At 42.6% G+C, this 27,479-nt stretch overlaps 1 protein-coding gene and 1 long non-coding RNA gene across 9 annotated transcripts in view; one reads left to right on the top strand and one right to left on the bottom strand.

The window, feature by feature from the left end:
- Window positions 1-19,075, top strand: part of LOC310693569 — a 52,592-nt gene extending 33,517 nt beyond the window's left edge. The window contains exons 2-5 of one of the 2 annotated variants that reach the window (XR_014519243.1): window positions 12,601-12,635; window positions 16,056-16,172; window positions 17,242-17,319; window positions 18,228-19,075. This is a non-coding gene — a long non-coding RNA (uncharacterized lncRNA). The remainder of the gene's footprint in view (window positions 1-12,600; window positions 12,636-16,055; window positions 16,173-17,241; window positions 17,320-18,227) is intronic. The other variant, XR_014519244.1, reaches the window with a different exon arrangement.
- The window catches only part of BMPR2 (bone morphogenetic protein receptor type 2), an 84,572-nt gene that overhangs the window by 3,031 nt on the left and 54,062 nt on the right, over window positions 1-27,479 (bottom strand). For 6 of the 7 annotated variants that reach the window (XM_083472710.1, XM_083472707.1, XM_083472705.1 and 3 more), the window contains exons 5-13: window positions 19,102-19,212; window positions 17,541-17,632; window positions 16,589-16,819; window positions 14,821-14,935; window positions 12,230-12,390; window positions 9,392-9,539; window positions 6,338-6,474; window positions 4,917-5,092; window positions 2,088-3,361 (exon numbers count right to left, since the gene is read on the bottom strand). In XM_083472710.1, coding sequence (XP_083328836.1) covers window positions 2,088-3,361; window positions 4,917-5,092; window positions 6,338-6,474; window positions 9,392-9,539; window positions 12,230-12,390; window positions 14,821-14,935; window positions 16,589-16,819; window positions 17,541-17,632; window positions 19,102-19,212 — 2,445 coding nt within the window. Of the gene's footprint in view, window positions 1-2,087; window positions 3,362-4,916; window positions 5,093-6,337; window positions 6,475-9,391; window positions 9,540-12,229; window positions 12,391-14,820; window positions 14,936-16,588; window positions 16,820-17,540; window positions 17,633-19,101; window positions 19,213-19,335; window positions 19,456-27,479 lie in introns of those variants that run through there. The other variant, XM_083472711.1, reaches the window with a different exon arrangement.

Here is a 27,479-nt window from a genome sequence, read left to right on the forward strand (position 1 = left end):
CGTGTATCGATTACATAGCCTAAAACTTATGGATCCTTTCTTGATAAAGAATCAGATTTAAAATGGCAGATTTAAAAATGAACTGCTGCTTCTTTGTGTTAATTTGAAGTCTTAAACTTCCCTTAGCAATGAAAATGATCAATCGGGGGCAAGCCAGAATTAGAAACCATGTTCGAAGTGGATTTAAAAATCATGGTTTGGCAAACCAATTACAGCCGTTGCTCTGCCTCCGAAGAATTTCAGACCTAAAAGACTGGTGCGCTGTGCCAAGAAAAAGAAAGAGCAAAGTACCTTAAACTGTGGCTTGTGTTTGGAGCTCAAGCCATGGTTAGAGTTATTAAATATGGTTAAGTGTAAAACACAGTTGGCACAAAGGATGAATTAAGCCTATGCAACCTCTACCTGGATTCTACTGGTCTTGTAATGGGAAGAAGGCTCTACTGCCTCGATTCTATAGTATCTTACCTTAATAAGAATAAATGTTATATTCACAATATTGAACCATATTGTACTTGAGTGTTCTTTTCAGCTTCCAACTTCATAGATATAGAACAACAAATTACAATAGTGGGATTCAACTAAACAAAGCAGTAATACAGTCGTACCTTGGTTTTTGAACAGCTTAGTTCTTGAATGTTTTGGCTCCTGAACACTGGAAACCCGGAAGTGACTGTTCCAGTTTGCAAACTATTTTTGGAAGCTGAACATCCGACGGGGCTTCCGATTGGCTGCAGGAGCTTCCTGCAGCCAATCCGAAGCCATGCTTTGAGTTCCATACATTTTGGAAGTCAAACGGATTTCTGGAACGGATTCTTTTTGACTTCCAAGGTATGACTGTATTTATATGTATGTGTGGCATCAACATCCATAACTTCCATTTACTTATTATGGAGCACCTTCAACTTAACAATGGAGAACAGCTCTTGAGAAAAGAAAGCTTTCTAAAATGTGAATTAATTAATTCCCAATAATAGGCTACTACAATAACTCTAAAATAATTTAGAATATAATACATTCTAAATAACTTTAGAATACAATACTAGTTGCAGAAAGTTATGCTAAATAGTGTAACGAATCTTCTAGCCAAACCTTGTTTCATTCAACTAGAAAGCTTTGGGTGAAGGAGAGTAGCATGTTACTTTTTAAAAAGGTGAGTCTACTGTTGCCAGTCACCGATTTATCTGAAGAACCAAGGCTCACATACTTCTAAGACAGGTCAACAAAAGAAGTATTGCTGAGTCCCTCTGGCAGTATTACAGTTTTCTCATAAACAAAAAATATTTTAAACTCCTTCCCAATTTATGTTTTAAACGTAACAGTCTAAAAAGAGAAGGCTGAAGGGATATTCTTCACTGGGAAGAACAGAAATAATTTAATTGGTACAGTGGTACCTCTGGTTGCGGACAGTACAGTGGTGCCTCGCAAGACGAAAAGAATCCGTTCTGTGATTCTCTTCGTCTAGCGTTTTTTTCGTCTTGCGAAGCAAGACCATTGACGGATTAGCGGATTAGCGCCATTAGTAGCTTTAAGCGGCTTTTAGCGGCTTATCTGCTGATCGGATCAGCTGATAAGCAGCTTAGCGGCTTAGAAAAAGGGGGGGAAAGGAAAAAAAACCTGCAGGAACTCGCAAGGCATTGTCGTCTTGCGAAGCAAGCCCATAGGAAATTCGTTTTGCGAAGCACCTCCAAAACGGAAAACTCTTTTGTCTAGCAAGTTTTCCGTCTTGCGAGGCATTCGTCTTGCGGGGCACCACTGTATCCATTTCGGAGGTCCGGCTGGATCCTGAGGTTTTCGCAACCGGAGACAGCGCTTCTGCGCATGCATGCGTGGCAATAGAGCGCTTCTGCGCATGCGCCAAAAACCTGGAAAAATACTTCCAGGTTTGCTGCTTACGCATCCCAAAGTTTTCATAACCAGAGGGATACGTAAGCGGATGTACCACTGTACAAGCAAAACCACAGCATTGGGGATTAAATCTTCCTAGGTTGGGAGGGCAGAATTTGGTTTGAAGGTTGTGACCCAAGTCAAGAAGTTTAATTCTGTAATATTTTTGCAATTATCCACTGATAAACCCCACAAAAACTCACACTGCATACTACAGCCGTCCAAAACATTTGTGGCTGATAGATCCAGCGAGTTAGGTCTCTGTGCTCTTCTAGTGTGGGCTTGTCCAGAATTTGGTGCTGTGCTCTGGCTACGGAGGACAGAAACGTCTTGTCCTGGACATGGGTTACTGTTGTTGTTGTTGGCGTTTGTTCTACCATTATCCAGCGAGCGGTCTCTCCTATCAACCAGACGATCGAGAATGCCCTCATCATGGCTCACTTGCTGCTCCCTTCTCAACAAGGGCTCATGCTCATCAGGGCTCGAGTTGATATTCAGACGGCTGTCCTCTCCGCTGAACTGGTTCTGCAGCATCTCCTGGGCCCGATGGACCCCTGAGCTGGATGCTTGGCCACATGGCACTGTACCATTCACATACTGGGTTGGTACAGCATGTGAGGCTATTGTATGGCTCCTTCCTGCCACGTCATTCGTGGTAACTGTGACCACGTGAGGTTCTGCAGAATTGATAGTGTTCATCTTGGCAACTCCAGTTTCTACCTGCTTCAAGTTTGATTTGTGCTTCCCTCCAAACTTCAGCCGAGGCTCCTTTGTTGAGTTTTTGGTGTTTATAGGTAGGCTAGTAGGCCTCTTTGGGAGGTTCTGCTGCTTAGGAAGAGGGTAGACCTGAGCAGGCTGAACGTCTGGAATTAGACACGCCTGGCCATTTGCAACGTGCGTGAAGTCCTGTTGCCCTGTTGCTTCCACTGCCAGTTTTATCAGTGGGTACAGCAAGCTGGAGCTGGTGCTGCTGAGCGGATCGGGCCCACTGAACTGCTTAAGGGAATGCTCCATCAGATTCTCATCAGAGCTCTCTTTCAAATTCTTATCCACTTCCTTTGGATCCAGCTTGTTGGTCTCCAAGTCCTCCTCTGTTAGTTGCAAACAAACAGGCGTTGGCCCAAGTGGCTGCATGCCATTTGTAGCACCAAGGTTTGTTTCACCTGAGTAAGGCATCTCGGATATGGTGGTCATGCCAGTGCTCGGAGTGAGGCCTGCAGTGTTGGTAGTGTTGGTCGACAAGCTTGTGACGCTAGTTTCAGGACTAGGAATGCGAGCTTGTGCTTGCTGTCGCTCGTAGTTAATAGAGTTTCTGTTCTTCTCCCCAATCGTCAGTGGCGTGCTGGACGATGAAAGCTCAGACGAAATATTCTTCACGATGCTGTCAGGATGGTGAATGGAGTCCTCAATGTAAGATGACGAAGAGTAATCTTGATATGGTCTGATCTTTGGCACACGCCTATGGTGTGATAGATTTCTTTTAAAAAAACACACAAAGAAGACAGTAGGATTAAGAGCATGTAGACGATAAATTCTTCTAACATAAAGGATCTAAAAATGCAAAATAGTTTCTGCAGCAAGCAGAACTATCATGAGAATTTTGCTGTGGGGGAGGGGGCAGTGCTGTTATGTCATGGACCTCAGTGTGATGGCCTAGACTTTTTTCCCCTTCAGAAGCTGTATGTCACCATTCTAGCACTCACATGCCTACTTAATTTTATCTCATTCGTAGCACTATTATTTCAACACTGTTCCAAATGTGGGAACAGGCATAATACTGGCTTTGACAAGTGCTATTTTGGACTTTTGTCTGGAAATGGCCTCAGTGATCATGTTGTAGCTGCACTTACTGCACAATAAATCTGTAGTTGTCAACCTGCCCTTGGATTGAATTTAACTATTCATATTCTAAGCAGAAGGGACGCGGGTGGCGCTGTGGGTTAAACCACAAAGCCTAGGATTTGCCGATCAGAAGGTCAGCAGTTCGAATCCCTGCGACGGGGTGAGCTCCCGTTGCTCAGTCTCTGCTCCTGCCAACCTAGCAGTTCGAAAGCACATCAAAGTGCAAGTAGATAAATAGGTACCACTCCAGCAGGAAGGTAAACGGTGTTTCCATGCGCTGATCTGGTTCGCCAGAAGCAGCTTAGTCATGCTGGCCCTATGACCCGGAAGCTGTACGCCGGCTCCCTTAGCCAATAAAGCGAGATGAGCGCCGCAACCCCAGAGTCGGCCACGGCTGGACCTAATGGTCAGGGGTCCCTTTACCTTTACTTCATTCTAAGCAGACCCACTGAAATTAATAGCCCTAAGTTAGTTGATGTGAAAGACTGGCTGGACACTGAGGAATGGTGGCTGGATACTGAGGTGTGGGTACCAGGAGACTGGCTTGGAAGAAGGGATCAGTGATCTGATGAGTCAGAGGCAGAAGCTGCAGTATTGGAGAGTGAAGAACACAAGCACGAGGAGGAAGAGATAGGTCAGGCTGGTATGGAGTAAAGGGCTTTCACATCTCCTCCTGCCCCCACTGTCTCTCAGGACCAGAAGAGGATTGAAGTGGGAGGAGCAGAAACAGGCCACACACAGATGTAGTCTTCACCTGCTTGCGCACCACTCGGGGGGGGGGGAGATACATAAGTGGAGTTCGGGGTGAGCTACTCTTGCCTCATTGGGTGCACACCTGGGAGCAGCTGCGAGACGCAGGACTGATGGACATGCCTTTTCCTAACTTGTAAGTGTACTTTTGTCAAGAAAGAGCTAATTCCTCACTCTGGACATTCCTTGCTGGACGGCGCTGTGACAGATGACTTACACAGAGATACTGTCTAAGGGGAAATCACATTTTCCCGAGTATTGAAGTATCATGATTTTAGTTCAGGGAAAACGTGACATCCTTGAAATCAAAGTTCAACTCTGAGATGAGAACTGAAAGCAGTAAATGGGACACTTAAGTGCATATACAATGTACTTTTAAAAAAGTTTCATTGGTTTTTGGAATCAGATTGTGAAAACAGCACACACTTAGTACTACTTACCGCTCGTTCTGCATAGCTGTAGACTGCATAGGGTTGACTGTTGGGCTGACAGATTTGTTCCTTTCCCAAATCATCATGAGTTCAGCCATCCTCTCTTCAGCACACTGGGCTGTCAGTCGAGCTTCAGCATCCTGATCCCAACAGTCCTCAATTGTCTCTTTCAGTGACCTCACAGCCTATAAAATAAACCAGAATTACATTCTGCACCCTTTTAAAGCTATGCTTCAACACACATTCTAAGACCAAACAATGAAACTGAATCTCAAAATTACCGTATTTTTTGCTCTATAAGACTCACTTTTTCCCTCCTAAAAAGTAAGGGGAAATGTGTGTGTGTCTTATGGAGCGAATGCAGGCTGCGCAGCTATCCCAGAAGCCAGAACAGCAAGAGGGATTGCTGCTTTCACTGCGCAGCGATCCCTCTTGCTGTTCTGGCTTCTGAGATTCAGAATATTTTTTTTCTTGTTTTCCTCCTCCAAAAACTAGGTGCGTCTTGTGGTCTGGTGCATCTTATAGAGCGAAAAATATGGGTACATATCCTGTGTTCTAAAGGGTCAAGAAATGATACACAATCCTGTGTATATTTTCTCAAAAACCAGCCTTACTAATTTCAATGGGGCATCTCCCAAGTAAAACTCATAGAAAAATACTACAATGAGTAAGTAATCTTGTCTGTACTAAGGTATGTTATTACTTGATCTGGTGCAGCTAAGATTCTCTTTAAAAGCAACTTGGTCTAGGGTCGTTTGACAACAGAGTTGATAAAAGAACTATATGATTTCACAAACAGGGAAACAGAAATTATTCTAAAAGTGTTGATTGCAACAGTGAGATATTTTCAATCGTGTTACATGTTTTCAAAATATGTTACAAGGTGGGTGGTAGAGGTTGATAAAAAGGGTTTCAGGTCTTTATACAAATCTTACTAAACAGACATGGTAGCTATAATCAGATTACTGAGAATGAGGATTCTTACATCTGTTACTTCTATTGTGAATGTTAATGAATTAAGAAACTGAGCAAATGGAACGAAGTCTAGTCCAGAAACAGAGTATGGTAATTTATTGTATTCATCAGTCTGTTGGACTGACATTGCCTGAAATAACACATTAAACTTTTATAATAAAATATATTTTAAAGCACGTTGATGTGTCCTGCGTAGTGATCAAGACAGTGAACTGGGCATTTAAAGAGAACACACACGAAAGATAGAATACGTTACTGACCCCATCATGAAATGTCCAGTCCATACTTGTATCTGGCACTCAAATATTACTTTTTATTAATTTTAGTTTAGTTTCCTAAAGACAGCAACTTACATATTAAACCAATGTTATGCCTCCAACTCCATAATCTAGCATCTTACATATGATTTCTAAATGAAAGGGGGGGGGGGAAAGGTAGCATCTTGCTTCTCTCACCAAGCTGTTCTCTTTCCAGGCCTCTGGGAATTTTGGTCGTTGCTTTTCCCTTGAAACAAGAACTTGCATATCTTCAAAAGTGGGGTGGTTTCCAACTTCTGCGTGGAATGCTGCCTGGAACTCTGGCACTGATTCTCCTGTTTACAGACATAATAATTTAAATGTAAACAAAAAGTCCAAATAGCTCTGAAATGCCCAGGCATAGCAGGAAGATGCCTATCATATTTTTTCCTCTTGCATCTGAACCAATATTTGGTCCAGTTGTACTGTGAGCTGCATGTGCTATTGGCTTAATCTCGCTCTTTTGCAAAGTTGATTGACAAAATTGCCTAAGCTCTGCAAATATGTTATGCCTAACATATGAGGAAGAACAGCAGCATTTAAGGGACCTTGCCTACTTGAGGACCAGGAGATATTTAAAGGAAACCAGATAGTGCCTCCTGCATGCTGATCCTAACTATTCTACAACGTATTTGGATCTTTTTGTATGATTTTACTGTTTTAACTTATACCAATAAAGGCTAGTAGCAGCAGCAGCAGTTGTTGTTGTTTAGTCGTTTAGTTGTGTCCGACTCTTTGTGACCCCATGGACCAGAGCACGCCAGGCACTCCTGTCTTCCACTGCCTCCCGCAGTTTGGTCAAACTCATGCTGGTAGCTTTGAGAACACTGTCCAACCATCTCGTCCTCTGTAGTCCCCTTCTCCTTGTGCCCTCCATCTTTCCCAACATCAGGGTCTTTTCCAGGGAGTCTTCTCTTCTCATGAGGTGGCTAAAATATTGGAGTCTCAGCTTCAGGATCTGTCCTTCCAGTGAGCACTCAGGGCTGATTTCTACAAGTTCATGGATGCGTTTTTTTATCCATTCCTACACTGACTCAAACACAACTGTATGACAATCTTTGCCTCTTCTTCCACCTGATCTTGTAAATCTATCCGAAAAATCCTAGGAATTATCTAGGGAAGTTCAACAGATGACATGGATCACTAAAAATGATGCGGCTTGAGGATGTGGACAAGACGTTTGGATTGGTACAAGCGAATATCTGTGCTCTGAACCCTTGCCCTTCTTGGCTGTTAAATCCAGCAGGGAGGAGACAGCTGTCTAGGCCAGGGAGCTGGTCAATGCCTCTTTATGATAGGGGCCAGTTCCTTTCTGTTTGAAGGAGGCAGTGAGAAGACCGCTTCTTAAGAAACCATCTCTAGATTCTGAGAACCTTGGTAATTAACGGGCCAGTTGCCAACCTCCCTTCCTTGGGAAAGGTTCTTGAGTGGGTGGTTGCTGACCAGATCCAGGTGCTCTTGGAGGAGACTGATTTTCTAGATCCATTTCAATCAGGGTTTCAGCCTGGCTTTGGCACAGAAACTGCCCTGGTTACTGCCCAGGAGAGAGACAGGGGCAATGTGTCCCTGTTAACCCTCCTTGACCTCTCGGTGTCTTTTGATACCATCGACCACTGTATTCTCCTGGAGAGGCTATCTGAGCTGAGAGTGGGCGGCACTGCTCTGCAATGGTTCCAGTCCTACTTGGATGGTCGCTTTCAGTGGGTGATGCTTCGGGACTGTATTTCAGCACCGTGGGGCCTTCAAGAAGGTGTCCCTCAAGGCTCAATTCTACTCCCCCATATTGTTTAATATCTATACGAAGCCGCTGAGTGGAGTCATCTGGAGTTTGCGCATGTGTTGTCAGCAATATGCCGATGCCACACAGGTCTATTTTTCCTTTACATCTGCAGGTGTGGCAGTGGATGTGCTGGACTGGTGTCTTGCCTTGGTAATGGACTGGATGAGAGCAAATAAACTGAAGCTCAATCCAGACAAGACAGAGGCAGCATTAGTGGGTGGTTCCCTTGAGGTGGTTACACTCCCTCTTAAGGAGCAAGTACTTCTGGGGTACTTTTGGATCCACTCCTTGAGGCCCAGTTGCTTGAAGGCCAGGTAGGCTTGGTGGTGCAGAGTGTCTTCTGTCAGCTTTGGCTGGTGGCCCAGCTGTACCACTATCTGGACAAGGATAGCCTAACTTCTGTGGCCTACACTCTGGTAACCAATGTATAACCAATGTGTTATACATGGGGCTGCTTCTGAAGACAGTTTGGAAACTTCAGCTGGTGCAAAATGCAATTGCCAGATTGTACACCGCCCTGGGATCTTTTGATAAAGGGTGGTAAATAAATTGAAATAATAAAGGAATACAGTGGTACCTCGAGTTACAAACGCCTCAGGTTACAAATGCTTCAGGTTACAAACTCTGCTAACCTGGAAGAGTTACCTTGAGTTGAGAACTTTGCCCCAGGATGCGAACGGAAATCATGTGCTGGCGGCGCAGCGGCAGCAAGAGGCCCCATTAGCAAAAGAACACCTCTTGTTAAGAAGAGTTTCAGGTTAAAAACAGACCTCTGGAACAAATTAAGTTCGTAACTAGAGGTACCACTGTACTAATAACAACTAAATAATTATAATTCAGACTAATGATACTTTCCTCACATACTTCATTAAAAAAGCTGACATTTTATTTTTCAAAATGTAAACATTTCAGGGACATATTTATATGGAAGCTCCCCATATACCTGGTTTGCCTTGGTAACAAAATATGAAAATCCCACAATGTGCTGTTCTGAGGCCTTCCCTGCTTCTTTTGTGGCTTGTGCTACATATGCAGTATTCCAGATGTTACTGGTCTGCCATACATATGTATTTGTGTGTGTGTGTGTGTTGATGGAGATTGTGTATACCACCAGCCACACAACAAACCTCATGTGGACATGTCCACAGTATTCATTCAGCTTTACCAGGTAACATATAAGCTTTCCTTAATACCTAAAGCTTATCGGCAACATTACTTTATCAGGCACCAAGGCTACGTATTTCATCATGAATTATAACATACAATACAACTCTGAAACGCTAGATGGCACTGAGTTCACTGTGGGAAACAAACAAGAGAACTGGGATTTACAGCCAATCCTTACAGATCTCAATAGCAACCCCCACCCCGCAAAAGACCCAAAACCAGTGGATGTAATCGGAGTAGAAGAATTCCAGCAATTCCTCTATTACCTGGGAACAGGTCTGTGCATCTCATAAAAATCTCCCAGTAGATTAGGCCTAGTGCATACATATCTACTTGTTTTAGAGCGGATTCGCAATCCCTCAAGTTCACAGCTCCTTCCAGCACTTCGGGGGCCATGTAGCGGATTGTACCAACCTGCAGAAACATGTTGTGACATTCTTACATTAGTTCAGTATTTACAAAACCCTGTCTATTGCCCTTATCTTTAAGTAGAACTACCCCTCCCCATTTATGTTCGCTTCCATTCTCAGGGTGGAATCTCTTGAACAGAGAGCCTTTTCAAGGCCATACTGCCTTGTTCAGGTCTTATTAACCACATTTATAATTACAACTAGGCCCATTTTGTTGTGTCCTCATTCCCCATAAAAGTCTTTTGTGGCATGATCTAATAGTTTTGAGAAGTAGCCATAAGTGGAACAGGAGCAAAGCAATGTTTAGCTTAAAAGTTCAGTATTTCCTTGACCTCAAAATTAATAATAAAGGTTCTCTTATTTCCAGCAGGAGCATAAAGCGTGACAGCTGCATGTAGGGCAGATAGCCTTAGAGATATATTTATTCATTCACACTGAGCAGGTGACAGGATCAGACCATTTCTCCACCTCCATTTGGCAAAAGGAAGCATGAGGAGCTGTTTTTTTTTTAAAAAAAAAACCTTTTGGTGAAATAACGACCTTTTATAGTATTTTATACTATCCCTCCTTTCACGGTAAAAAGTGAAATAGTAAATCTGGTATTCTGGGAACAGCTATCCTTTAGATCGTTATACGGATACAAAATTCACATTGTACCTTTAAAAAGAAATAAAAACCTTGCATGATATACTGAGGCACTTGAGATTTTTATGTACCTTGAACTAAAACGCAGAGATTAATTCTCTTTCAATTTCCCCTTTTCAGATTCAGTTATAAATTTTAGTTACTGAACTACCTGTAGAGGGGATTTCAATCTCAGGTTAAACACACAGCCGTTACTGGAGGTGTTGGAAAGGTCTGTTGACATGTGCAAACAAATAATGGGCGCAACAGGCTGAATGGTAATGTTTGTAACAAATTTCTTTGCTGGTTACTTCCTAACATGCGAATCAAGTCCAGGATGTACACCATATACAATCCTTGAGCAAGGTATATAACCTATTTAATTAAATCCAATGCAGATATATTTCTTCCTTTCTCAACACATTCTTGTTTGAGTTCATATATTACTGTATGTTTCGCTCTATAAGACGCACCAAACCACAAGACGCACCTAGTTTTTGCAGGAGGAAAACAAGAAAAAAAATATTCTGAATCTCAGAAGCCAGAACAGCAAGAGGGATCGCTGCGCAGTGAAAGCAGCAATCCCTCTTGCTGTTCTGGCTTCTGGGATAGCGGCGCAGCCTGCATTCGCTCCATAAGACGCACACACATTTCCCCTTACTTTTTAGGAGGGGAAAAGTGAGTCTAATAGAGCAAAAAATACAGTACACAGTACTCGAATGTGGTTAAGGAAAGGTATGTTAGGAAGTAACCAGAAAGGAGAGGCAGACAAACCCGCAGAGCTCTGCCACAAACCAACCAAGATTATTCACATGCATTGTATGAGGGATGAAGGACTTGGCCTCTCTACTCCAAAATATAAGCAAGCAGCAACCAGGAAATATTTGGGGGCCTTTCTGTGAACATTTTGATTAAAGATCTGTGCTCGAAACAATGTGTCCCTTAAAAAAACAACCAGCGTCTTCTGCTTCATGATAGTCACATCAAGGTAGAGTAGAGAACTCTCATTGGCTTGGGTTCTAACAGGAGTCAAGGAAGCTCGTGAAAGAAAAAAATCCCATCAGTCTCTCTGCTTTGCAATTGCATGTGACCTCTGGAAAGCCTCTCTGGAAGTTTGGGGGACCAGCTAAACAATGTGGGCTGAGATGTGATCATCGTGTTTGTGTGTGTGTGTGTGTGTGTGAGAGAGAGAGAGAGAGAGAGAGAGAGAGAGAGAGAGAGAGGGAGGGAGGGAGGGAGAAAGAAAGAAAGAAAGAAAGAAAGAAAGAAAGAAAGAAAGAAAGAAAGAAAGAAAGAAAATAAAATAAAATAAAATAAACTATCCTTGTTAACTTATTTTTGGATCCAAGTCTCATATTCAGTTAAGAAGAAGAGGAGTTTGGACTTGATATCCTGCCTTTCAGTCCCTTTAAGGCAGGAATGTCCATTTTGGGGGCCTAATCTGGCTCGCCAGTCAGTTTAATCTGGCGCCTGTTGCAGTTTATTTCCTGGGGTAAAAAAACCTCAACAATGGTCAGCAACTCAAAAAAGGTCAACAACTTTGGTTGGCCTCCATGGCCCTTCACTTCATCAAATCTGGCCCTCTTTGAAAAAAGTTTGGACACCATTGCTTTAAGGACTTTTAAAGTGGCTAACAATCTCCTTTTCCCTTCCTCCCCCACAACAAACACTCTGTGAGGTGAGTGAGGCTGAGAGACCTCAGAGACAAGTGTGACTAGCCCAAGGTCACCCAGCAGCTGCATGTGGAGGAGCAGGGAAGCAAACCCGGTTCACCAGATTACGAGTCCACTGCTCTTAACCACTACACCACACTGGCTCTCTGTTACTGTTCCTCGCCCTGCATCCCCTCCTCATGTCCGGTTCCACACTGTCTCAGAAGCCCACTCCCAATGGCTGGAGATGCTTTTTGGGGATGGAGGGGAGGAGAATCAGGTTGCTGCAGGGGAGAGTTGATGGGAAACTTTCCTTCCGTGAACTTCCTTAAGATCTTAGAAGAGGTTTCTGAAGGGAATCCTTCTGTTGTGCATGATTTAACTGTGTCCAACCACTGTATTCCCTTTCCATACTTACCTCACTGATTGCAGCATTGTCCTCCTCCCCTGGGCGCACTAGTCTATTTCCTGTTAGCTTCATGGAGAGTCCAAAATCACTAATAACACATGTTCCATCATTCTTCACCAATACGTTACGGCTGTTCAAATCCCGGTGGGAGATGGCAGGTTTGTAGTGATCTGTTTGGACATTTGAAAACCCTGCTTTAGGATTTCTAATTGTTTCTGTCCATATACTATGAAAAGATTGCTATGCTGTACTATTCTGAATCTAAGAATCTGTTCTATAATCATGGATATTTTTAAAAAGCAACAAACTATGCAAACTTCAGAATAAATATCTATGCCAGTACTAAAATAATATATTATCACACTTTTTTTGTTTTACAGAACAAGTATGTCTCTGTCAGTGGAAGAAAAGAGAGGTAATTTCCAAATATTCTTTCTCCCCCCAGCAGCTCATGAGTACCCCTAAATTTGCTAAAAATGGTTGTGGGACACTTGAGAAGAAATTCAGAGGGACATGGAGGGGCTACAGAGGGAAAAGGGGAATCACCAATAACTGCCTCCCTCAGCATTCTGCTGACAGACTGGCAGTGCTCCAAAGAACGTGTGGCAGAGACAGGGGGCCAGGAGGCCAGTGATTTATGGGGATTGATGCTGGTTCTCAGGCAGGAGCCAGACCAGGTGGAGGAGGAAGAATCAAGGCAGGGAGGTGTGCAGGTTGTGGTGGAGGAAGAAGGGATAGCTCAGGCGAGGGACAGGTCAGTGGATTCCCAACATTCCCCTGCCCCACTGTCTCCTAGAACCAGATGGGGCCTGAAAAGGGAAGAGCAGTGATGATGTCCATGCAGGAGATGTTTCAGGTTGTGGCCATGCAACCCGTCAGAGGAGGGTTTGTGGCTAATTTAGGAGCATGAAACTCCAGAGATGTTAAGCTTTTAACCATATATTGATATATAGGTTAAATAAAGCTGGGGCTAGAATGCAGCCTTGCTTAACCCCCTTGGTGGCTAGTACAGGGCCTATGAGTTGGCCATTTGTGGAAGATCTTACGTACAGCACAGTATCTTTATATAGGCCACGAATCAAAAATAATAATCTTTTATCTATACTGGATGTATTCAATTTGGCCCAGAGTCTTACTCATGAAATTGAATCAAACTCAGCCTTCAAATCAATGAAGGCTGCATATAAGACCCCACGAGTTTTCTTGGCGTATTTATCGATAAGATGTGCTAAGACAAAACAGTGATCTATGGTAGATCTGCCTTGCCTAAATCCAGCTTTCAGAGGAGGGTATATAAGCCGAAGGAGGGGAAGGGGCCCACTGCTCTATAGGACCCAGACCTGTGGACAGCTGCCTAGAGGCTAGACATTGTAGTATTTCTCTTGCAGACAAAGTGCAAACTATCATATATGTGCTTCTTTACCTGGGGCAGGCCATGACAAAAGATTATTTTGATCAGCAGATGTATACTGTTAGATACAACCGAATAGCATAGAAAAATAAAGTGGTGCCTAGCAAGACAAAAAGAATCCGTTCTGTGATTCTCTTCATCTAGCAGTTTTTTCATCTTGCGAAGCAAGCCCATTGACGGATTAGCGGATTAGCGCTATTAGCGGCTTTTAGCGGCTTATCGGATCAGCTGATAAGCGGCTTAGAAAAGGGGGGGGGAGGAAAAAAACCCTGCAGAAACTCGTAAGACATTTTCGTCTTGCGAAGCAAGCCCATAGGAGATTCATTTTGCAAAGCACCTCCAAAATGGAAAACTCTTTCGTCTAGCGAGTTTTCCGTCTTGCGAGGCATTCGTCTTGCGGGGCACCACTGTATGGCAAAAATAGTGTCTCTTCTTTCTCCCCATGCACAAAGAAGTCATATATATCATATAATTGTAGAGTTGGAAGGAATCCTGAGGGTCATCTAGTCCAACCCCCTGCAATGCAGGAATCTTTTGCCCAACGAAGGGATTGAATCCACAACCCTGAGATTAAGAGTATCATGCTCTACCAACTGAGCTATCATTCCTCCTTCTTCTGATACATAATATCTGGTTGCCTGAGTCAGAGACATAGAGTAATTCTGTAATTTTTGTACCTACTCTTATTTGGTATTTCTGTTCAATTTTTTCCCCTAAAAGCAGCCTTCAAAGTTACTGTGGGGTAACAAATGACTCAAAAAATCTTAGTTCCATATATTTTTATTTGCAATCAACTTCTCAGGCCATTTTTCTCAGGCTTTGTGCTACTTTTTCAATCATACATTGCGCAGCATGCATTCAGAGTATACTGTTACTGGAGCCATTTTTCAGCTGAAGAGAAGGGTAAAAATAATTTAAGTGTGTAAGCAAATAAAGCGCAATGTATTTTAAATCAAGTGCCAAAATTAAGACACCTCATCATAGTTACTAATTATTTAAGAAGGCTCCAAATGAACTTACATAAAGCACAATGGGTGCAAAAAAAAGTGTATAGAAGAGTCGCTTATTTCTAATGGCAGAAATATTTGCATCACCATAAAATAAAAATCTGTAAAAATCCTTTGATTCTGTTATCAAACAGAAAATCCTAAATTATCTTTATGTAAAGCTGCAGACCCCCTGGCCTTACCTCCTCGAGGTAACTCTGTGTGGAGATATGCCAGACCTCTAGTTATAGTGTGTGCCAAACGACATGAGTTCACCCAGTCACTAGTATGAAGACTCAAATATCTGCACAAAGAGCCCTGGAAAGGGAATAAACACAGTGCATGTTGTTAGGGTCATCAGTCCCTTGTAGCGACTTTTAATCAACACTTATTTCCAACACTCCATTTCAAAATTTGTGGACCTAGCTTATTGCTTTTATTAACAGGAAGAGAGGTGCTAGTTTGTTTGTGGTTACTGTTGGCTTTATCTAAAAATGACACTCATGTCCACCAGATGTGCTTCATGATGTCAAAAGAAATGGTGTTTTCTGAGGCAGCTTTAATCAAACGACTTAACCAGATTTCACAATTGTTCACTTATATGAGAAAAGGAAAGAGACATCTGGGGGGATTCCAGGCTCCAGTGACACAACCATTCATGGTTAAGCATGCTCCTATTTGTAAAGCCCTATATTAGGTTCTGGGTTAAACCACAGAGCCTAGGACTTGCCGATCAGAAGGTCGGCAGTTCGAATCCCCGCGACAGGGTGAGCTCCCGTTGCTCGGTCCCTGCTCCTGCCAACCTAGCAGTTTGAAAGCACATCAAGTGCAAGTAGATAAATAGGTACCGCTCCGGCGGGAAGGTAAACGGCGTTTCCGTGCGCTGCTCTGGTTTGCCAGAAGCGGCTTAGTCATGCCCCAATGGTTGCTACCACCACAGTGACAGCTTTCACAAGTAGCTTAAGGCCATTCACTGATACCTTCAGGCCCTAAACATTTCCTTTTAAGCTTCAGCAAGTGGGACGCGGGTGGTGCTGTGGGTTAAACCACAGAGCCTAGGACTTGCCGATCAGAAGGTCAGCGGTTCGAATCCCCGCAACGGGGTGAGCTCCCGTTGCTCGGTCCCTGCTCCTGCCAACCTAGCAGTTCGAAAGCACATCAAAGTGCAAGTAGATAAATAGGTACCGCTTCGGTGGGAAGGTAAACGGCGTTTCCGTGCGCTGCTCTGGTTCTTAGTCATGCTGGCCACATGACCTGGAAGCTGTACGCCGGCTCCCTCGGCCAATAAAGCGAGATGAGCGCCGCAACCCCAGAGTCGGTCACGACTGGACCTAATGGTCAGGGGTCCCTTTACCTTTATATTAGGTACTACTTCTTGTTCTAGATTCAGAATGTGATGCCAGAATGTGACAAAACCTTTCATGTGTATATAATGCAGCTCCTGGCATTTTCTTCTTTAATATCATGGGAGTAGTAGTTCCACCAGTGGATGCCTTATAAGAAGCAGCGGAGCGACTGTGAGCAACATCATAGGAGGGGTGTTTCTAGGACTAAGGTGAAATTATGAAGCTCCCTTCTTATTTTTGCTGTTCGATTCTGCATGTTCTTTAAATAGTCTTGTTAGATTTGTAGTACTGTGGGGTTTTTTTGGTATATCATTATCTTTGCTATTGTTTTGCTATGTTATTATGAAATTGCTGCTACGTTATTGTTTTGCTATGTTATTGTGAAAATGTTTTTGTAGCATTTGTTTGAAATGCATCCATTTCCTTGTTGTAAGCTGCTTTAAGCCTGATTTTGTGTGTGGAAAAGGAGCATACAAATTAGACGAATGAATGAACCTGACCTGTTGTTACTAAAAATACAGTAATGTAAAATCCCCACAGAATATTTTTACATTCATTGCAACTTAAATCAATTTTCTATCTTCCCAAAGGTGTATAAAGTAACTCTCTTTAAATTATTACTTACATTGGGATAATATTCCATCACTAATAAGTATTCCATCCGTCCATCTGCAGTGAATCTCTCATCTCCCACAATGAATCGGGCAATATTGTCGTGTTCCATAAGTGGGATTCTGTATATATTTCTCTCATTGATAAAGTTTTGACGATTCGTGAAAGAAAATACTTTTACAGCCACTGGACGCTCATCTAAGGAACCTTTGTAAACTGCTCCATATCGCCCTCGGCCAATAAGCTGTGAAATTTAAAAAAGTAACCATTTGATGAACTTCACATTAATGCGATATACATTTTGGCCACAGTCCAGTGGACAGTCCACTTAAATTTCTTGATTTCAGTGAGCATGAGCACTGAGTTTTGTCCATGGATTCGGGCCTTTCAACTGCAGTGCTACAGTTCACTCTGACATGGTAGAGCATATAGTTCATCTTAGTATCTAAAGAAACATATATACAAGTGGAAATTGTTGTTACTTAAAAAAGAAGAGGAGGAAGAACCCAAGAACAGGATTCAAAGACTTGGCTCATGTTAAGCTTGGCTTGATGAGGCATGGCTTTGTTAAATTAAAATAGAAATGGGGCTTCATGCATGCAGATCATCACAAACTTGTGAATATAGTAACCACAAAAATATTAATTTTGTCTTTCTAAACACCAGCTGAGAATACAAGCGGTTTTATTTATGAAGAAATACTCGAGTGATAATGTTGTAGGACAAAGAGATCTTAAGATGAAGGCCAGTATATTGAATGAATGAATAGCCCCTTTATCATGACCTAGTTGTCAGGTACAAAAAAGTATCATCTAGCTAAATGATTATCAGTGTGGTTGCAAAAATCCTTAAATACTAACTTGTATGTATGTAAAGTAAGCATTAACATATTGTACTAAATTGATCAGGTGATTCATAATTCATGCGAAGAGCAAAGACCTAGAAACTCCAAATGGCATAGTTACCTCCAGTAGCTTCAGATTATCAAGATCTAACGAGGGTTCAGATGATGCTGCTTCCATCATGTCTATACTGTGCATACCTTGTTTATGATCTCCTGATGAAAGAAGAGCCAGGAAAAAAAGTTTGTGTTACACATCAAAATGTCCGAGGTCTTGACAATGTCTTGGCAATGGACAAACCTATCCAGGAGACACCTTGCAAACAACTTAAAGAGTTAGACAGAGTGGCAGTTTTAGAAGAACCAATATTAGTACGTCCAATTAATGCCAGCTATGGAGTTTTGCACATTACTTTCCCTATGCCAAGGTTAATCGGGACAGCTAACATGCTGTGTTCCTCAAGATCTTATCTGCAAAATCCCACCGTATGTACTGTGTTAAAGGAAAATATAATGAAAAAGATGTACCGATGGTATTTGACTCCTGTAAAATTAGCAAAAATATATCATAACTGTGACAATCTATGTTGGAAATGTAAAGAAAAGGAAGGAACCTTTTATCATATGTGGTGGACCTGTCCCAAGGTGAAGGACTTCTGGGAAAAGGTTTATAATGAATTGGAAAAAATGTTGAAATATACATTTATAAATAAACCAGAGGCCTTTCTTCTTGGAATAACAGGTTTGGAATTGCCCAAGAAAGATGTTAAATTATTTTTGTATGCCACAACTGCTGCTCGTATTTTGTTAGCTAAAAAGTGGAAAACCCAAGAATTACCAACGATAGAAGAATGGCAGATGAAGATGAGGGATTTTTCGGAGCTAGCCGACGAAGGAGGAGGAGTATCAGGAAGAATGGATTAAATTAATGATTACTTAGTTAAATATGTCAAGTTAAATTAACTGAAAACAGCTTGCAGATACTTAATTGGCTTAGGATTTTATTTATGTTAAATGATGAATTAATATGTTTAATTTCATAATGTGTAGATTTAAGGATGTTAATGTTTAAGTTAAATTTTATAAGAACTGTGATTTGGAAAACCGTTAAAAGGATATGCAATGGAATTCAACCAAGGGGAAGCGAGGAAGTCACTTAACAATGTTAATAAGTGTCATTTTCAATAAGGCTATGATTTATGTTTGTTTTTCTTATGTGTTTGTTTGTTTGTTTGTTTGTTTGTTTGTTTATAATGTTGTGAAAACCAATAAAAAAATTGGAAAAAAATCTTATCTGCAAAATCTAAAACACCTTGTCACATGCATCCCCTTTATTATGGTTTTCTTGTTACCATCAACTGCCACCACAAAGCTCCAGTAGTTGTGTAGCACCTCTCTGAAAAATAGAGAAGGTGCATGTGACAGGCCCTCTAGACATTAAAGCTTGGATATTTGCTTTGGGAGCATGGCCCTCACAGGGAAAAGGGAATGGACTGAATGTTACTGAAGCTGGCAGCAAATTGCTGCCTGCATTCTGATCTCTGGGTAGGCTATGGGGACGTTTTGTTTTAATGTGTTTTATATTTAAAAAACTGGATTCCCAAACAAAAGAGTAAGCAACTCGGGAATGATCATGATAAGAAAAACAAAAGATGAGAATTAACAACACACTCATCAAAGCTTACCTCCAAATATTCTGTATCCAAAGAAAAAGGCAACCACCAGAACAGCCAGTACAGATACTGATGCCAGAGCAATGACAATTGTCTCATCTCGGCGAAGTGAATATGATGAATCTGAAAGAAAGAAAACTATGTATTATGGCTTTTTCATACAAGGCATGTTTCTCAGAAAGAATTAGGATACCCAGTAGAAAGTAAATGAGACTGAAGTATTACGCTGGTGATTATATCACATACCCCTATTTTTTTTATTTAATGTTAAAATCGCTTCAATTAAAGATAAGGATCTAGCTGTTAATCATTTTAGTAAGTCCAATAGCTCTTTCTGAGGATACACAAGGTAAACAACATTGCTCTTTGGAATGCTATTTTTAGATGCTGACAAAACTACGGTCTTCAGAAAAGGCAACCTGCCAACTTGTTGCAAGCCTACTGTGGGAAGGTAAAAAAAAAATAAGTGAAAGACTTTTGAGAAATTAAAACTGGATTTCAGTTTCTAGTTATGTATCAGCCTTCACCTCAACATCAAAACACACACACACACACAAAAGATCATGGCCACTGGTCCCATCACCTCCTGGCAAACAGAAGGGGAAGAAATGGAGGCAGTGAGAGATTTTACTTTCTTGGGCTCCATGATCACTGCAGATGGTGACAGCAGTCACGAAATTAAAAGACGCCTGCTTCTTGGGAGAAAAGCAATGACAATCCTAGACAGCATCTTAAAAAGCAGAGACATCACCTTGCCAACAAAGGTCCGTATAGTTAAAGCCATGGTTTTCCCAGTAGTGATGTATGGAAGTGAGAGCTGGACCTTAAAGAAGGCTGATCGCTGAAGAATAGATGCTTTTGAATTATGGTGCTGGAGAAGACTCTCGAGAGTCCCATGGACTGCAAGAAGATCAAATCTATCCATTCTTAAGGAAATCAGCCCTGAGTGCTCACTGGAAGGACAGATCGTGAAGTGAGGCTCCAATACTTTGGCCACCTCATGAGAAGAGAAGACTCCCTGGAAAAGACCCTGATGTTGGGAAAGATGGAGGGCACAAGGAGAAGGGGACGACAGAGGACGAGATGGTTGGACAGTGTTCTCAAAGCTACCAGCATGAGTTTGACCAAACTGCGGGAGGCAGTGGAAGACAGGCGTGCCTGGTGTGCTCTGATCCATGGGGTCACAAAGAGTCGGACATGACTAAATGACTAAACAGCAACAACAACAACAACAATCAGCTTTCACTCAACAGATCAGAACAAAACAGAAAGAATTACATGCAAGTGTTTTACCAGAGCTCCTTTTATCGAGATGCACCATTGTCTTGCGTGGGTTTGATATTTGCTGCTGTCTTTTGATGTGGACAGGCTTTGATCATCGTAGCTGGCAGCTATCTTATATGGTCTTTTTGTTTTGATAGTTCTAGATCAAGCCATAGGCCCATGCACTCTATCCTCACAGTCACCCATGGGAAGCCCAGAACCATTACCCAAGTGCAACAGCAGTCTCCCTCCCCTCTTGCCATTCCCAGGAACTGACATTCAGAGGCATAACGTCTTGGGCAGTGGAGGTAAAACCTTCCTCCATTAATTGCATGCAGAACATCACATCACATCACCATGTTTTCTCAATGTCGTTTCCCACGAAGTAGCTGATATTGGTTCCTTGGCGCCAATAAGACTTTTCAGATGCTAATAAAAGGCTTGCATTTTCTTTTCTTTTTACAAATAATTTTTATTAAAGATCCTGAATGGGATAACTGTGCCCCTGAAGGACCAGGAGCCTGGGAGTCATTTTGGACTCACAGCTGTCCATGGAGGTGCAGGTCAATTCTGTATCCAGGGCAGCTGTTTACCAACTCCACCTGGTACGCAGACGGAGACCCTACCTGCCCATGGACTGTCTCACCAGAGTGGTGCATGCTCTGGTTATCTCCCACTTGGACTACTGCAATGCGCTCTACGTGAGGCTACCTTTGAAGGTGACCCGGAAACTACAACTAATCCAGAATGCGGCAGCTAGACTGGTGACTGGGGGCGGCTGCTAAGACCATATAACACCGGTCTTGAAAGGCCTACACTAGCTCCCAGTACGTTTCCGAGCACAATTCAAAGTGTTGGTGCTGACCTTTAAAGCCCTAAACGGCCTTGGTCCAGTATACCTGAAGGAGCGTCTCCACCCCCATCGTTCTGCCCGGATGCTGAGGTCCAGCGCCGAGGGCCTTCTGGCGGTTCCCTCATTGCGAGAAGCAAAGCTACAGGGAACCAGGCAGAGGGCCTTCTCAGTAGTGGCGCCCGCCCTGTGGAATGCCCTCCCATCAGATGTCAAAGCGATAAACAACTATCTGACATTCAGAAGACATCTGAAGGCAGCCCTGTTCAGGGAGGTTTTTAATGTGTGACATTTTAGTGTATTTTTGGTCTCTGTGGAAGCCGCCCAGAGTGGCTGGGGAAACCAGATGGGCGGGGTACAAATAAATAATAATAATAATAATAATAATAATAATAATAATAATAATAATAATAATAATAATAATTTTCTTAGCTTACAAAAGTATGTGCCTTTTCTGTCCCCAGAGCTGGCCCCAGAGCTACCACCTACCCCCCCATTCCAAATAGCTATTAGCTGCTTCTATTTGCCAACATCCTTCCATACCCAACACCTTCAGCTTCGTGTAGACTAACTGAAATGTTTAGAGCTAATCATGATGCAGTTCTTTTTCAGTTATCTTAAATCCTAAATTGACAAGGGAGAGACTACAAAGATGACTGTTCATCTTGCTGACTTCTCTTCCTGGTCACAGGGCAGTAATTGGAAATTATTTCAGGGGTTAAACAAAGTCCACAGCCAGTCTCTAGCTGGATGACCTTCACATAAAATAACACACTGGTATAAAGCTGCTCTATCAAACAATGCTCCTGGTTGTTAACTTGGTTTGAATTATGCTTGGATTAGGCACACTGTAAGGCTATTTGTGTCTTCCTATTTGTTAGAACCTCACAAAGGAAGCAAATTATAGTATGATTGGGCTTTAAGAATGTTTCCTAGTAAATTCAGATTATGATTTAGAGAGAAAAATGAAGTTTAAAATCAGTTCTAATCCTGCCTTTGTCCAAGATTCTGCAGCAATAAGATGATTTTCTAGTTACAGAATACAACTAACTGATCTTTTCATTGCAATTTTATTTCTGATTCAGAACTAATAAAGTAGTTGAGAAAAGCATAATGACCAACAGAAGCTTTGTGTTTAGTTTAATTCTAATTGTTTGTGCACTGCAGTTGCAATTCATTTGTTAGTATGTTAAGATGCTCAAGGAAGAATAATCATCCAGGCTAAAATCCCAAATGCAAAAGAATTTTGTTCCCACATTAGTTTATTCTGACTGCGATTATAATGAAGCAGGTTTATTTTTATTTACAGCATGTTCTAGAATACCGTTTACAATTATTAGTTTAGATAAACGTGTATATGAAATATTATGTTCACTCCACTGCCTTTGTTTCCCTCCGCCAGAGTTTCTTTCTCCAGGACAATAGCTCCACCCTGCCTGCCTCAAGTCCCTCTCACTAGCTGGAGGAGACTCTTGAGAGTCCCATGGACTGCAAGAAGATCAAACCGATCCATTCTTCAGGAAATCAGCCCTGAGTGCTCACTGGAAAGACAGATCCTGAAGCTGAGGCTCCAATACTTTGGCCACCTCATGAGAAGAGAAGACTCCCTGGAAAAGACCCTGATGTTGGGAAAGATGGAGGGCACAAGGAGAAGGAGACGACAGAGGACGAGATGGTTGGACACGAAAGCTCATACCAAGAACTAACTTAGTTGGTCTTTAAGGTGCTACTGGAAGGATTTTTTTTATTATGGTTGGACAGTGTACTCGAAGCTACGAACATGAGTTTGACCAAACTGCGGGAGGCAGAGGAAGACAGGAGTGCCTGGCGTGCTCTGGTCCAGGGGGTCACGAAGAGTTGGAGATGACTAAACGACTAAACAACAAGACCACAACGTCTTCTCTATTCCTCAGGTTCTGAACCTACGGAAGGGTTGTAATACCTTACCCCCTCACCCACCCCATATCTTCTTGCACCCAAAGGACAATGATCTCTTTCCACAACCCAGTTTCTCTCTCTCTCTCTCTCTCTCTCTCTCTCTCTCTCTCACACACACACACACACACACACACACACACTTAAAACACCCCTGCCAGAAAAGGCCTCCCTTATCGCCAGGGAGAAATGGGGGGAAGAGAGTTCCCTGCCCCCAATCCAGCCATGACAGTGTATATGCCTCCTAAAGTGCCCCTTTGGGATCCTGCTTCTGAGTCTTGGCTCTTGCACTGTCTAGCAGCTGAGACTGTTGTTGCAGTGTGACCGACCAGTACAAATATTATACTGCATAGCGAGTCAATATTCAAAAAGTGATAAGGAGTCATTTTCTCTTGTCTATGCAGAAAGTTTGCATTTCTTTAGCACTGTGCCATGCCAATCCAGCAATTATTCAGTGGCAGCAATTTTACAAGTAGGGTTGTTACTCCACATAGCTGTCAACTTTCCCCTTTTCTTGCGAGGAATCCTATTCGGAATAAGGGAATTTCCCTTTAAAAAAGGGAAACGTTGACAGCTATGTCACTCCATTATAGCAGAACAAGAGATTGTATCAAATGTGCTGTCCTATTTGAACTATGGCAGAGGCAGATTACCCAACAAGCCTCAAACTCCTGTTACCTTAACTGCTGTGCTACATACTGTACAGTGGTACCTCGCAAGACGAATGCCTCGCAAGACAAAAAACTCGCTAGACGAAAGGTTTTTCCGTTTTCAATTTGCCTCGCAAGACGAATTTCCCTATGGGCTTGCTTCGCAAGACGAAAACGTCTCGCGACTTTTTTTTCTTTGTCTAAAAACAAAGACATGTTTTGTTTATAAAGTTAATTTATTTTCCCTTAAATTTTTGAACTGCTCTTTACAGTATGTGTGACTTTAAAGAGCAGTTAATAAACTGTTGTTGTACCAAATTTGGCTTTGTTTGGACTTTTTTTGACCATAGGAACGCATTAATTGATTTTCAATGCATTCCTATGGGATTTCGTGATTCGCAAGACGAAAAATTCGCTAGACGACAAAAATTGCGGAACGAATTAATTTCGTCTTGAGGGGCACCACTGTACTGTACATAATCTTCTCCCCTAACATTCTTGCTTCATAGTCTTGATCATGTATGCTATTAAGTATGCTATTAAAGAGTTCTAACCCTCATGCCCTTCCTCTTTTTAGCCACTTCCCTGCAGAAATAAGACTTCATCAGAAATCTTGACGAACCTCCAGCACCTAAACCCCAAATGTATTACTTCTACAAGCATATATAACAAAAAAAATTAAAATAATTTCATGGATGCTCTATCCATCTCCTCTGCTGCATTTTGGAGTATTGAGCCTAGGCTTCCCCACCCCCAGTAATATAGTTTATTGTTATCATTATCATAACTTTAAACTAAATGCAGAGCACTATGCATCTGCTCCCTTAATATTTCAACTGTGGTTTTCCTTCAGATTTTTAAATGAGTGATTAAATAAATTATAGCCAGCACAAACTACTGATAAGTGTTTAACAAATGTCAAGAGGGGAAAAAAATCAACTAGCTGGCTTGCAAATGCTGCATTACTTCTACAACGTATTGCATGCATAGTGTTCTACTGCATATTGTTCGGGGGGGCATGCAGGGCCCACACTGTGCTCACGTGTTCCAGTATAGGTAAAGGTAAAGGGATCCCTGACCATTAGGTCCAGTCGTGACCAACTCTGGGGTTGCGGCGCTCATCTCGCTTTATTGGCCGAGGGAGCCGGCGTACAGCTTCCGGGTCATGTGGCCAGCATGACTAAGCTGCTTCTGGCGAACCAGAGCAGCGCACGGAAACGCCGTTTACCTTCCCGCTGGAACGGTACCTATTTATCTACTTGCACTTTAACGTGCTTTTGAACTGCTAGGTTGGCAGGAGCAGGGACCGAGCAACGGGAGCTCACCCAGTCGAGGGGATTCGAACCCCCAACCTTCTGATTGGCAAGCCGTAGGCTTTGTGGTTTAACCCACAGTGCCACCCACTTACCCATTGCCTAACCTTACGAAGCTGTGACGATTGCTACTAGGTAGGCAAAAACCAAATGGCTGGAGCCACTTTGCCAAGTGGAAAAATTCCTACCCAGCCCCACAACCAGGCAACTGACATTAGTCATAGCAAGGCCATAGTCAAGCAAAGCAAGAAAGAGGGTGAGTGGGCTGGGAGATCCACCAAAGTAGATGATAGGTTAGCTGGGGGGGGGCGTGACACGGCTGGGCATCCTAGCGACATGGGCAGCATTCCTCCGTCCACTGCTGGGTAACTGAGGTCCTGGAACCCCTCCTGCAATGTTCCAGTATAAGCTTTAAGCAAATATCTCCTCAAAAATCTACAATGAATGAAAAACCACTTGCTGTTCCTGCTTAGTTCTATTTGTACACATACTTAAACATACTCACCCACACTGGCAGAGGAACGGGGGGGGGGAGCGCACTGCCGCCAGCACCATCGGGGAGGGGGGCACCAATGCGGCCGCCCTGACACATGCTGTGCACCCCCCACCCACCGTGCAGCACACCACGCCCCCAGGACGCACACCACACCCCTGGGACATGCGCCACGCCCCCAGGATGCACGCCAGCCACGCCCCCACCTGCTCTCCGCCCCTGGTGCCAGAGCATGCAGCTTCGCCACTGCTCACACAGAACTGTACACATCTCCCCCCGCCAAAAAACAACAACAACCTGCTCTGAACAGAGAAGATACACTCTATCTGTGAATTATTGTAGTGGTGGTTGAAGCAGGTACCTTTTCTCCTACGCAGCTGATGGAGAGAAGCATCCTTCCACCATTTTGTGGTCCTGACACTTTCTGCTCTTTTAGATATGGCAGTCGTTTTGCGTTATGCCACACCCCCACCTCAGCCCAGCCATTTTGTCAATGGCTTCCTTGGCACTTTTTGTAAACTCCAAATGTACCCAGTGGCCCCAAAAGGTTGGCAACCCCTGTTCTGTCTATCAGTGAATCTCTGCCTTCGGTTGGATGGGATATAAATCAACATGAGTGAGTTTTTGTGCGGCCAAGAAGGAAGTCTACATTTGATACTAGTTCTACTTGTCACCCACCAGCCCAGGGGAAAAGTGATGAGATTTTTAAAAATCTCAACTGGACAGTAAAGGCATGGAGGGAGAAAGATAGCAGGATAGGTTGAAGGGATAAAATTAAAAAGGCAGGATAGGAAACAATAACCCTAAACCCTTTGTCTGAAATGACATGTGGAATAAAATAACCCTTTAATTTCGTAGAATTAAAGAATCAGAATAGGAAGTCATAAAGAGCAATTTGGGGTCATATTCATAACTACCTGGGGCACGGAATTATTTTTATTGTTTTCTTAAACACATAGATGTACATGTAAAAGCACTGAGAGTGTTTATAGCTCTATTGTGAATGAAATAAGTATCCTGTTGTATTGAAGAATTAATTTTGAATACAACAGAGGTACCACAGGAAAAAGGGAGTTATCTGACAGGCTGTGTCTGCGAGTTCTGGAAATGGTTTTGACACGTTACCAACAAAAGGATGTTGAAAATAGCAAAGTGATGTTATATATTTTGCGTCAGATGAGAGTTGCATAGCAAACTAAGTGGCCAGTTCTTTGATAAATGACAATGGTTTAGACTGAGTTTCCAAGTCCTTTCGTTAGAAGCTCATGTTGAATTTGTTCCCGGTATCCCAGGGGCAAAGCAGCTCAAAATGGTGCTAGGAAGGACTACTTTTGCTTTTGCTACACTAGCTTCAGGATCAGGCCTCTTGGGCAAAGCTATGGCCAGATCCAAAACGATATGTTTTGCTTTTGTACTGCCTTGTTGGCTCTTCGAATGCAAGTGTGTGTGTACGGGAATGACTTAATGAGCTCCTCCGCAATCTAATCATTCTGACAAAACTAGGGAGGTTATCTGGATTTGGAACATCTGAGCTTCACCCTAAGACTTCATTTGCTTCTGTGTCATCTTTTATGAAACTAGATTTCAATCAAAATGAAGAGTATTCACATACAAAGAGGTACCAGTTTATCACAGTTTTAATAATGCTAAGCAGTGCAACATTGAGTTTAATTAAATCCCGCTTCTCAAACCATTACCCCATACTTATGACTGAGCTTCTTCCAAAGTCAGATTATAGTTGCATTCTGGGACACCTGGTGGCACTTCTTCTCACTATAATCCAAGCTAATTGCAGCTATTTTTAATTAAGTGCAGTTTATTATTAAGCAGAACATCAAGTAAAGAGGACTATATGCAATAGAATAAATTGAGATGCCGAAAAAAAG

Source organism: Podarcis liolepis (assembly GCF_965112155.1).
Source record: "Podarcis liolepis genome assembly, chromosome: 1".
NCBI lineage: Eukaryota > Metazoa > Chordata > Lepidosauria > Squamata > Lacertidae > Podarcis > Podarcis liolepis.